Source organism: Haliaeetus leucocephalus, unplaced genomic scaffold, assembly GCF_000737465.1.
Source record: "Haliaeetus leucocephalus isolate CR32 unplaced genomic scaffold, Haliaeetus_leucocephalus-4.0 Scaffold849, whole genome shotgun sequence".
Lineage (NCBI taxonomy): Eukaryota > Metazoa > Chordata > Aves > Accipitriformes > Accipitridae > Haliaeetus > Haliaeetus leucocephalus.
This window is the reverse complement of record NW_010973285.1, coordinates 1,619,373-1,631,753: the sequence shown is the minus strand read 5'-3', so window position 1 is coordinate 1,631,753 and position 12,381 is coordinate 1,619,373. Positions and strand designations below refer to the sequence as shown.

At 39.8% G+C, this 12,381-nt stretch overlaps 1 protein-coding gene across 6 annotated transcripts in view; it reads right to left on the bottom strand.

The window, feature by feature from the left end:
• Positions 1–12,343, bottom strand: part of LOC104841251 (COBW domain-containing protein 1-like) — a 30,009-nt gene extending 17,666 nt beyond the window's left edge. For 4 of the 6 annotated variants that reach the window (XM_010582780.1, XM_010582782.1, XM_010582784.1 and 1 more), the window contains exons 1-7: positions 12,130–12,343; positions 10,883–10,969; positions 9,905–10,001; positions 8,608–8,699; positions 5,145–5,234; positions 4,063–4,100; positions 704–750 (exon numbers count right to left, since the gene is read on the bottom strand). In XM_010582780.1, coding sequence (XP_010581082.1) covers positions 704–750; positions 4,063–4,100; positions 5,145–5,234; positions 8,608–8,699; positions 9,905–10,001; positions 10,883–10,969; positions 12,130–12,241 — 563 coding nt within the window. In that variant the 5' untranslated portion in view covers positions 12,242–12,343. The remainder of the gene's footprint in view (positions 1–703; positions 751–4,062; positions 4,101–5,144; positions 5,235–8,607; positions 8,700–9,904; positions 10,002–10,882; positions 10,970–12,129) is intronic. The other 2 variants (XM_010582781.1, XM_010582783.1) reach the window with 2 other exon arrangements.
• Between the last annotated feature and the right edge of the window lie 38 nt (positions 12,344–12,381).

The window sequence follows — 12,381 nt, the reverse complement described above, 5'->3', positions numbered from 1 at the left end:
GGGGGAAAGACGAAAAAAAAAAAAAAAAAAAAAAAGACAACATGAGCAAACAAATACTTTTTCTGTAAGGCAGAAACACCATCTCTCCCATAGTACCAAAAAAATAGTATGAGCATTGTTAATACAGAAAGGCAAGCACTTATCAAACATCATGGAGTACGACTGGCTTCTCCTTGAGGTGCTCTTCTATGCCATAAGAGAATTCTAGCAACCTACAAAGGCTTGCTAGTTTTTGGTTTGGTTTTTTTTGAATGTCATCTAATCCAAAGTGCTTGGTGATTTATGAACTTCACAAGCCCCTATTTCTCTTGCACGTAGTCTTCATAAAGTCATACTTGGAAGTCTTGTTACTTTATGAAGACTTTTATTGTCTTATAATCCTCTATCTCCAGTTCTACTTCGAGCATCTGACAGATCGTAGCATGCAATTCTTCCTTCCTCTCAACACAGGTGGTTCCCCTTCACTGACGTAAAATCCAGTCCCTTTTAAAATATGCATTAGAAGATTCAGATCTTGGTAAAAAGACCAAAATGGAGCATGAAGTCACTTTTCTATTTTCTACCTCATTACACCAATCTATCTTGGTTTAAAAGCAAAGGAGGAGCAAAAAGCCTTACAAAAGAAAAAGAAGCCATTTCTAACTAACTTCTATACAGTGCAGTTCCTAACTGTGATATATAAAATTAATTTATACATCCATACCGAGATGCTTCATTGACAAGGCCTTCTGGCTTTTCCTCTGTCAAGTGCTAGACAAAAGTTAAAACAATTGGATTAAGCATATTCAAATGACATCTAAATTCATTTGCCCTTAAAGGAAGTCAAAACCAATTCAGCTGAGGTATGTTTTTCAACAAGGTATTGAGGAAAATGGCATCTAGAATTTTTCTGTAAAATGACAGTGAAAAAGTGTATTTATACGTTTGCCATTACAAAAGCTTATAATTTCTTTTACGAAAACTCTTCTCTTTTAATGACTTTTATGATTAGAACGCTAAAGAATTGGAAAACTGTATTATATTTATTTTAATTACTTTTCAGATTTACGATGAAGTAAAAAGAGTCACCATGACATACAGTAATCATGGAAAAACATATCTGAAAAAATGAAAGTACAGTAACTTTACTAGTGAGTGTGATGTCAACTAACTGTTAAAGACAGGTTAGGCTTACAGTACAGAATTTCATATAGAAAACTGCATATTCCTTTTTTCTGAAAGATTTGACAAATTGTACTTCTATAGTAAAAATCCCCAACTCTATTTCTGGGTTTGTACAAATAAACCACTACTCCTTGGCAAGTCTGCCCAACATCAGTGCTTGTGGCCTATTCAAGCTGTAACTGGGCAGAAAGTCAGCACCGACAAAAGCAGAAGCTTCTTGTCATGCTGCTGGAGATCAATATCAACTGCATCTTTGTGCTCCACCTGTCTGCCCAAGCTAACATCCTCACAGAAGAATTAGTGAAAGGGAGAAAAATGCCTGCATCTCCAGCAGCAGCATGAAGTTTAACAACATAAAGCCTTACTTATTTTAGACTGAGCAACAGACTACACTGAAGCAGCAAAGGTTCAGCTACAAGTTATTTTCTGCCCACTCTACCACACAGGCAGCAATCTCCAGGAGAGAAGCATCACAGACACCTGGAGGCAGTAAAACTTTAAACTGATGCTGTAATATTAGTAAGACCTCACCACTTAAACCGTACATCTCTGGGAAGACTAGAGTCCTGTGCATTCCTTCATCAGCTCTAAATGTACCAGGAATATTATTTTAAAATTTGGTTTGAAAGACACAGAAATACCAAATGAAAGTGGAATTGTCATGGGAAATATATAAATTAAAAAACCCTAGAAAACTGTTTTTTCTTCAAATGGAATTATCAGGCACCTAACATTATTTGACTAGAAAAAAACAGATTTATGAAATACTGTCAGTCTGTCACCTTAAATTAAAAAAAAAAAAAAAAAAGGACAAAAAACCAAACCAAAACTATTTCCCGACTGTGCACAACCTAAGCAGAGCGTAACAACAGGATGACTGGGAGGGAACCTCTCTTCTGACCTTTTCTTTGTAATCCTCTGTGTATTGATTCTATTGAATTAAATGTTGTCAGATTTGTTGCCCTGAAAAGAACAATGTCAGTAGTCCAGATGTCAAGTCCTGAAAGTAGAGAACTGTCACTTCAAGCTGTCCAACTGTTTGCCCTCGATTAAAAAAAATGAGTATTTCAGATTGCTGGGTGACAAATCCATTAGTGATAACCCATGATATCAATTACCACTGCAGTTTCAATTTGGCTGACTGGTCACAGGGTACTACTATTTGTCAGCTTTTCTTGTGATGGGTTGGTTCTTTGAAGCATGACACCCTTAAATTGCTGCCTATTATCTCAATGTCATTACCTGTATGGCTTTCAAAGTTCTTTGAATCACAAGCAGCTGTTGAGGTCAAGCTTTGCAACCAGAGGAATCACACAACTCAGCAAGTCCTTTATACAAAGCAAAGGTTGTTTACTTGGTATATAACTGAGAAAGTCTGAAGTTTCTATTATTCTGAGTGGATGTCAGTGATGTACAGGCTTACTGATTAAATAATGTAAGAGTTTCCAGTGAACTGTCAAAGACAATAATGGATAGAAAAGCTGAATGTTTCAAAACATTTCTGTGGTGTTTCTGACATATTACTTGAAAGTTTAAATACTAAAAATTTTATTTTTTAAACAATAATAATTTAGTGTTGCTGTGAGCAACACAATTATAGTTGATTCAAGCCAATATCTCAGCATTGCATGGAAGAGAAAGATAAACAGAACATTTTTGCAAGTAATAAAACATATCTGAATTAGTATGAGGGCACTCAGCTAAAAGGGGTCTGACTTAAGACATGCTGTGTTTTTTTGTGATAGTTGAGCTGACTTAAAAGTCAGTTCCTGCTTAAAAGGGCAAACCACCTCTCAGTCCCTTCCCCTCCTTCTACCAACTCCTCCGCAAAAGTCCTTGCAAAACACGATGGCTTAACTCGCCAAACTGGCTGGCTATGGGGTTAGATTAGTTCTGTCCTGGTGCAACACAAATTGACAGGAGAACAGGACTGCCCCCTTCCGGTAAATCAGCTATTAGATCAGCTCAACTGAAAGGAGAAACCCACATGGTCCAAAGAAAATAGATCTTATAAAGGAGGGATCACTTCCTTATTTTTTAACCATCATTCTTCAGTTCTCTCAGCTTCTTGCAGCCATTAAAAACACTTCCACAGCATGACAGGATTTTTATACCACGGAAGCATCCCTTCTTATGGTCGCTTTTATTTTGAATCCTGCAAAATCAGTACCTAATCAAAGTAGTCACTTCCTAAGTTATCAAGTTGCAAATAATTATACTTATGTCTAGCTATTACAAAAAAAGTTGAACTATTTGATCTAATCACAATTTCTTCTGTTATCCAAACTCACTGTTCTATAGGTCTGTTCTTACATTACACTTTCTATAGATTACTCTAATACCTGCTCTTTTTGTCTGATTCCATATAATGAAGTAAGCTTTTAATCTGAAATGGTACCTAGACACCTGGCTCTCTCATCTCTCCTCACCACAACTGCCATTACATTAGCACCTTTTGCAATTTGAGCCCTAACTCGCTTGTTACCACACTGGTACCAGAGGTCTGTCCTTACTCCTCTCCTTTCAAGTAACATGGACCAATGACACTCTGTAACACAAACTTCTCCACTGTTTTTACAGTAATCCAAATGCCTATTTGGCATACAACCAAGATTCCCAAATGAAGTGACAGAACTAGGAGGGATCAAGTATCTAGCAACCTGACAACTCTTAGCAGACATGCTGCTGTGCTGGTAAGAATCTGAATTCCAATGAATATCAGTACTTTCTTGTTCCCATTCAAAATGTAGTACTAAGGTACCACAGCAACTGAAATACATCCTCATCCATTGTAAGAATTAAACCTATTATAAAAACGCAATTCATCTGGATGAACATCACTGCAATTGCTGTTCTAACGTTGCAATTTTAAACTATCTAACAAATCCAGTAACTTACCTGCAAGCCATGCTTTGCATCAACAACAGATACAATACCTAAAAAAAAACATTAAAAAAGCACAGAACTGTGCTGAAAGCAGCTGACAATTTAACAACTTGTAAACTTCCTGTACAACTACCAAAGTAACTATCATACCATTTAGAACTGGTTATAATACTTCCAATGCCTCCAATGTATCTGAACATTAGACTTGTCACCTCATAATTTTCTTAGTTGTTAACTCGTATCTGTGGTAAAAAAAATGTCTACCAAACCAGGTGAGAGAAATTCTCGGAAGGTGGATGTCTCTCCTCCTTCTTCCACAACAGCAAATTGGCAGAGGTATGCTTTTACAAGTTACTGAAACAAATTAAGGGGATGGACTGACTGAGGTATACAGGAATCTGCAATTCTCTGGCAGAAACTTAGGAAGCTATTTCCTATTTAATTGAACGTTTCCTTGGCTAGACAGGTATTTCACAGACCGATCAAAGTGTTAGCAGGATTTTTTTTTTTTTTTAAAGCCAACAAGTAAGGTCTTTTTCCTACATAAAAAAAAAATCAACATTCAACATGCTCTTTAACTACATATAGTGATGATTTGTATTAAACTCAGATTTTTATTGGAACACAGCAAATACCAGAGCTAACAAGAGTACAATAGGCAAAGAAGGCAGAAAACAAAAGGCAGGAGAATCCTGATGTTGACAAATTAAGAGTTCAGAAAAAAGGAAACATTAGGGGGGAAAAAAAACAGATAACAAGAGCCGCAATATTACTCTTAAATAATGTTTTGTAACATCTAACTAATGAGGTTTTTTTTCCCCCCTTACACCACAATCAAGACCTCTCCATATCTGATCCCTTTGCAAAGCATTACACAACTTCTGTTGGATTTAGCAAACTGAAACAGCTCACCAAGTAGATAAATAAGCATCAGAATAAGCAAGTGGATCTCCGTAGTCAAATCTGGGGATGTGAGAACCAAGATCATGCGTTTCAAACATTCTCTGAAACCTTGCCTTAAATGATAAGAGTACATTACACTAAATCCAGGTATGGAATGCCAATACATTGGAAAACAAGCTTGCACTTCTTACCATCAAGATAGATGTCACTTCCCAGCTCAGAATCAACCCAGAACATGGAGGCCACAGCTCCTAAGAAGTACAGTACATTCAGTTGCAAAACTGACATTTTCCAGTAAACTATCAATATTCAGACATTTCAAAGAAAAACTCAATTTTTAGTGCTGTACTTGAATCTCCTCTCCTCCAAACTCGGAAAGCATCATAGATGTTGAATACCCAACCACATGTTTGACCTAACAACAGCTACCAAAGCACTATACCTGTGTGCACATCAACAGCTATGACTACAAAAAGTTTTAAAAATCTCACCGTTCCAGATGCGTGTAAGTTGTCTAAATTACCTTTACACAGTAAGACCAACTATCTGTCATTACCACACTCCAATGCTGCCTCATTTCTAAAAAATTCTGTACTCCCCCTCTTCACCTTTCAGCCACTGTTTCTAGGTCATGGCATGCACACACACACAAAAAAGGAGATAAAAAAGGAGATAAAACAGTTAAAGAAAAATGGATTTGGAACATTTGAGACAAATCAGCTCTCTCCTAGGGACCTCCTCTTCTTCACTGGTTTCTATACTCTCATCTGCAGTTTCTTACATCATAAATCAACTGGATGAATAAAGTCAAGACTAACTGGATATAGAAAATAATGTGTTCCTTATCTCAGGTCTGCACAGGAAAGCTTCTGGCTTTAGACAATTTTAAGATAGATTGAGTTAAGAAATATCTAAGGCAGGTTCAATTTGCAAACAGATATTGTACTGGAAGGGAGGTTTACAAGGGTAAATCATGCCTGATCAATCTGGAAAAGACATACCTGGCCTTCTGTGGAAAAAAATGATTGTATTTGTGGACAAGGGGAGAGCACTGCATAGAGTTTACATCACCTCTAGCAAATTTTTCAACACTTGTCTCCGAAGATATTCTAGTAACCAAGCTGGAACATTACCAGCCTGAATGGAAAGACAATTAAGTAAAATTGGTTGGATAGTTAAGCTCTAAAGGTTGCAGTTAACAGGGCATACCCTACCTGGAAGCCAGTACTAAGCAGGATACTTCAGGGGTCTATCCTTGGACCTGTCCTGTTCAACATCTCCACCAGGAAGCCAGGAGGGGATGGAAGACATGCCTGTCACATTTGCAGAGAACACCAAATTTGGAAACGAACAGTTGATGTAGCTAAGGGCAGAGCTATCTTTCAGAGGGACCTGGCCAGGCAGGAAGGAATGGCCAAAAAGAACCTGATAAAATTCAGCAAGGAAAACTGTCGACTAATACACTTAAGAACAAAGAGTCCCTGGCAATGATACAGGTTAGGGACAGACTGGCTGGGGAGCAGGTCTACAGAGAAGGCCCTGGGGCTCCTGGTAGGCAGCAAGCTGAGCAAGCAGTGTGCCCCAGGATCAGAGAAGGCCAAAAGCACCCCAGACTACTGCAACAGAAGCATGGCTGAGGGAGGTTATTTTCCTCTACTTAGCACTTTCAAGCCCACATGTGGCTAGTGCTTCCAGCGTGGGGATCCCCCATACAGGAAAGACATCAGCATAGGATCACCAAGACAGCTGAGTCCAGAGCACAGGCCCTACAAGGAGAGGTGGGGGAACTGCATTTGTTCAGCCCAGAGAAGGGACAGCTTCTGTGGAACCTAACAGCAGCCTCCCTGGTACCTACAGGTGAGCCTCTGAGAAGGCTGAGCCAGGCTGCAGCAGAAGGATGGGAGACAACTGTAGTAAGTTGAAGCAAGCAAGGTTCGAACCACATATATCAGAAAAATGTTTTTTCACCATGAAAAGGCAGGCACAGAACAGGTTGCCTGGAGAGGCTGTGTCACATTTATCCTCAGAGGACAGAGATATATGACTGGATATCCCAAAGAACCTGGTCTTAGAGCTGACCCTGCTTCTGGCAGGAGGTTGGGCTGAAGACCTCCTAACACCCCTTCCAAACTGAACTATTCTCTGATTATATGATTCTAGTATTTTTCACATGCTTGGCTTCCTTATCCACCAAATTTCCATTCAGATGAGATACTTCTGGAATAATGAAACACATAATACTCTCTCTTCTTTGTATAATCATTTTTATCTCTTCAGGATGTAAAATGGAACATAGTAAACTGACGAGTCTGGAGCAAAAAGAATCAGCAAGTATTTGGACAACTGGGACCACATTCTATCAAGGACTTGGAATCTGTAACCTGATACCTGTGTACTACATGTGGCCTAGGAGTATGCTACTCCTGTTTTCTGATAAAAAGGCCCTGTAAACAGACTCTAGCAACTGTAGGATGTGCTGTGTATTTAAAAAAAAAAAATCATAATTTGTTATGAAATAAACCAATTTAACATATATCAGTGCCACAATATGAAGGACAGGAGGAGCTGACAGCAACAACAATACTTGGTTTTTCAATTATCAGATACTTAGTTACTGGCAGCCTGTCTAAGACTACTGGGCATATCAGAAGAAAAAAAAAAAATCAGTAACTAAACTTATTCTAACATCTCAAACTGTCTACCTGAAGTGACAAGATACAGTTCTCCAAACATCACTCTGTATCAACACCAAATACCTGTCAGTTGTTCACACTGCTTACTCATGCAAGATACAGCAAGGGCCACAACATCTAATGGTTTTCTGGTAACTATTGATTTTTTTTCCAAAACGCTTAATAGTTTTCCAATTTGACTCAAATAGAATTTGTGTGTAACAGAGACCAAATCAATGTCCTTTCTTTTGAAGAAGATTACTTTACCATGACAACTATTTAGCTTTGAGCTGGGAAGTGTTAATCTCCTAAACGGGGAAAAAACTGAATTTCTGAAAAGAATTTCCTTCACTCTCAATCAACAGCACATTTTTAATTGAGATGGTTCAGAGAAAATTGTTTTAAATAGCTATTACTAACAGGACATCAAGTTTAAACACCTTTTCATATAAAATATCACTAAAGAGCACACAGGGAATTTCTAAGATCTGTTAGTGTTCTGTACCTACCAGAAGAATGTATTAGTTTGTTCTGCAGTGTATCTTATGACTTCACAAAACATAAGAACTATCACAACCAATGTAACAATACATCAGATGCTAATAATTTATACTTTAGAAGAAGCAATGTAGAACAGCAAAAGCCTACTGAAAACTGCTAGTTTCAGCGTGTGCTTCTCTTGTCTAAGCTCAGTGTGTCTTCTTGGTAGAAATATATTTTAACTGGATTTCTGTTAACCTTTAGAGTGAATGTACAGCAAGTTCAAAAAAGCAAAAACAAAACACCCAACCAAAAAACCCCACCCACAAGCCTGCTTTTGCACTTTATCCAGTCAGTTTTAGTCTATATGGCAATCAAAACATATGCCTGACAACTCACCACTTTATATTACATTTTGCACAGTGAACTGACGGGTGAGCAAATCAGCATTTCATAAAAACAGTATAATTATCATGGTTATGAAAACCATAAAGTGAACTACCTGGATCTGCCAAACCAGTTGTTTCTAACAATATATAGTCAAATTTTCCTCTCCTTTGCATCAGGTTCTCAATAGCCTTCACACCATTGTCCCTGTAAGAAGAAACAATTAAACCCGAGAACAGACAAAACAAGCTAAAACATGTACAAACATGTATCTTCTGATGCAGAACACAGTGTCAGTACCATCAAAGCAAAGGCCTGAGTCAGGACTTACAGTCTACAGTGAAAATCCAGTCATCAAGCTGCTGCTTTAATATTAGGCAAATCGTAGCTTTCTGTTACATTTTAGTCTGAAAATAGTATTTGCCTACTCCCAACAGGTATATAAAGGTAATTTAAATGAAGATTTGTTTTCAAACACCGAAAACCCTGTAAAGGACAGTAGGACTGTGTAAACTATTTGGTTTGGCAGCTGAGACTACGAAAAGAAAGGGGTGCATGGAGGGAGGTGGGAGAACTGAACCTGTTCTCCTGCCTTTCCACCCCACCTACAAGAAAATTAAGATGTGTCATTTACTCAAATCTCAACTGATGAAGGCAGCCTGAAGCAGAAATGTATGGCATTTTACATAAGAAACCAATGTATATAAAGCACAGCAGCAATGGCAGCATCCCTTACATCCCAGGAGAACACAGCGCAAAAGAGCCTTCTGTTTTCCACTTACTATCCCAATTTAAGGCATAGGACCAGTTCTTCCAAATTTTCAGGACAAACAGACCATCACCTTTATTACAAACTCAGCACAAACAATCCAGCATTCAAACAAACAGGGTAAAAACATGTCCAGGAAACAAATACACTCTGGCTTTTTCATGTGACCACCAGCTTATAATTTGGAATATTGTGTTTCATTACGCCACCAAAAGGTTCTCCCTCCACCCTTTCTGAGGTACACAATATTCAAGTATTAACCAACATACAGAGAAAGAAACAGAGTAAGTATTCAATGTGGAAATTAGGAAACTTGAGTCCTAGTTCCAGCCTCCCTGAATCTTTAGCTCTCTACATAAAAGCATGAAATGCTAACAGAAGAGGGAGAGCTCCCTACCCTATGATACCCCAATGGCGTATAAGTTGGTATTTAGATCATTTTTCTGAAAGACATTAAGTCCAAATCCAGTAAGGCAGCAAAAGGAAATAGATTTCTGTCTCCCAAATTCCAATTCTTGTTTTACCTGACAAAAGAAGTCTCAATCAATACTACCATCAGTTTTAGGAATCAAATCCTGGATGTATTCTTTCCTCAATTCCCCCAAAACCCACTGTAAGAACTTGTACAATAGTCCTTCCTTACTTTACTGAACAGCACAGGCAGCCATTTCTGAGCTCCAGCCATTCTTCATAGAGTTCTCCCCCTTGACTGATTGCCAGGGATTTCTCCAAGGCACTTCCTGGAAATACAAGTAGTACTATAATTTTAATCTACAAATTTGCATGACAATGCCTATAAAAGAGGTATGAAAGATTCAAGTTGGTATACATTTTTGAATTGTATTTTTCTCTTCTGACACCATGTTTCTGACATGTTCTTCAGAAATTAGTATTTTCCGTTTTATGGGAAATTTAAGAGCCAAAGTCAAGTTGGTTCTACAAAGACCAAAATCCAGAGGATGAAAGTACAGCATAAGTGCCACCAACTTTGCTAAAAGAAAGGGAAATCAGCCTCTACCTCCATATCAAATAAAGGCTCTGTCTACACATTTTATTTTAGGCTCCACAACCAGAAAAGTGGCGTGCATCTTTGTTGATGAAAACAAACAAACAAACCATCATCAACACAGTGCAAACTGTAAGCAACACTGCCTATGGTACGGGTATTAAGTTATAGCCCTAACAATTAAAAATACTGAGAAGGAAAGCAAAGAGTTTAAAGAATCATAGACACCAAGCATACATCTCCCCATTTTCTTGGTCTAGGATAATTTGTGATCTGCAAGTGGCTGAGGGGAAAGGAAAGAAAATATTAACTACCAACATGTTATTTTAATTTCCATTTGCCTGAAACCGAGTAGGACAAATGGAGGTATAGCACTTTCAACAGGGTGATATATTCATTTACTTGACTCTGAAGGACTGAATTGATGTACAAAACAGATTAATGCATAGTATTATTTTATGAACACCAGTCAAAAGACTTTTTGCCCTTCTGAAGGCTATGAGGTATGTCAATAATCTCAGTAACGGATTTAAAACTACAATGTTCTTGACTTCCAGAAATTGTATATATTTGTCATTTTATGGCTAAAAACCCTGTTTCTGCAGGTTTACATACCTTCGCCAAACTCATTCAGAATAACTGCTATTCTTTTGTTATGCTGTTCTGTCAGTATGTAATTTAGAAGAGTTGTTTTCCCAGCTCCTAGAACACAGACCACATTTCTATTAAAATGTTAAGAAAAACTTAAATTTTCAAATAAGAAGCAAATACTGTTGTGCACATGCACACTTCAGACAAATCTGATCTCTTCTGAAATATAAGTTTTCATTCTTGTAACCTGCATTCTATTATAACACTGTAAAAATTAATTTGTAGAGATATTTGACCCCATAGAACTATGTGCACATTAAATCTCAGCTTTAGAAGACCCATAGTTTTCCATTCACTAAGCGTCAGTGCTTGATAAACTTACAAGTCCCCACCAGCTGGGCAGCTTTTTCCTAGAAAACTCATTTTTATGTTTCTCTCAACAAAAGGCACACTTATTCTTCTCCCTCCCACTGACTTTTCTGACCAGCTCTTTTACCATCAGTAATCGCTGATGTGCTACTGCCATTAGATGAGGCATTGTTAAGCAAGGTGTTCGCAACTTCTGTAACACCACATTATTAACAGTTTCATCCCATGCACAAGGTCACAGCCAGGGGAATTTGGTAAAACAATCCTCCTTCTCTGCCCTTACGTTTTTGCGAGAGCATGATGCAGAACAAAGCTGAACAGTGCTGACGACCCTAAATTTAACCTGATCTTTACCATACGTAACTGCATTTGAAGCTCCCAACAACTGTGTTGGTTAAAGAGAGGGAGGCTGAACCTCACATTTGTAAGACTGCAATTCAGTCTGCGTTTAACTGAGGCAAATACGTTACCCTGTTCTGACGTCAAGGGGCAAAAAGCGATTCGTCAAGCATGACCAGAGCAAACCGGACCCCGAAAACAGGCTGGTAAAAGCAGCAACAGGAGCTTGCCCACCTGCTGAAAACTGTTCTGCAGATCTAACCGGACCCGCGCTCCCCCGGAGCGGCGTGAGGGCACGGCGCAGAAAACGCGGGACGAGCAGCGCTAAGGACTCCTTCCCGCCACGCCGTCAGGGTCTCGCTCACCCACCCAACTCGCGGGCACGGAAGCTGCCGCCAGACCCGCCGGGGCACCTCCTCCGCCCGCCGGGCGGCGTGCGGGCCGCCCTGCAGCCCAGCGCCCCAGCCTCTCCCTTCGGGGTTCCCGACGCCAACACCGCGAAACCCGCAGGCCTGCCGTACAGCTCCTCCCGGCGCCGGCAAGCGCGGCAGGCCGCTCCTCACCCAAGTACCCCGTGATGATCGTCACGGGGATCTTGCTGCTGGGGCTGGACTGGGTCTCCTCCGCGCCGCCGGCGTCTATCGGGATCAGGTCGGGGCAGTCTTCGTCCTCCATGAGAGCGCGGGCCCCCGCAGCCCGGCGCAGCCCCAGCTAGGAAGAGGGAGAGGCAGAAGCCGGCGATGCGGCGGGGCCAGCCGGGGCAAGGCGCCGCTCTCCCCTCAGCCGCCCTCTCCCCCGCAGCCCCGGCGCCCGCC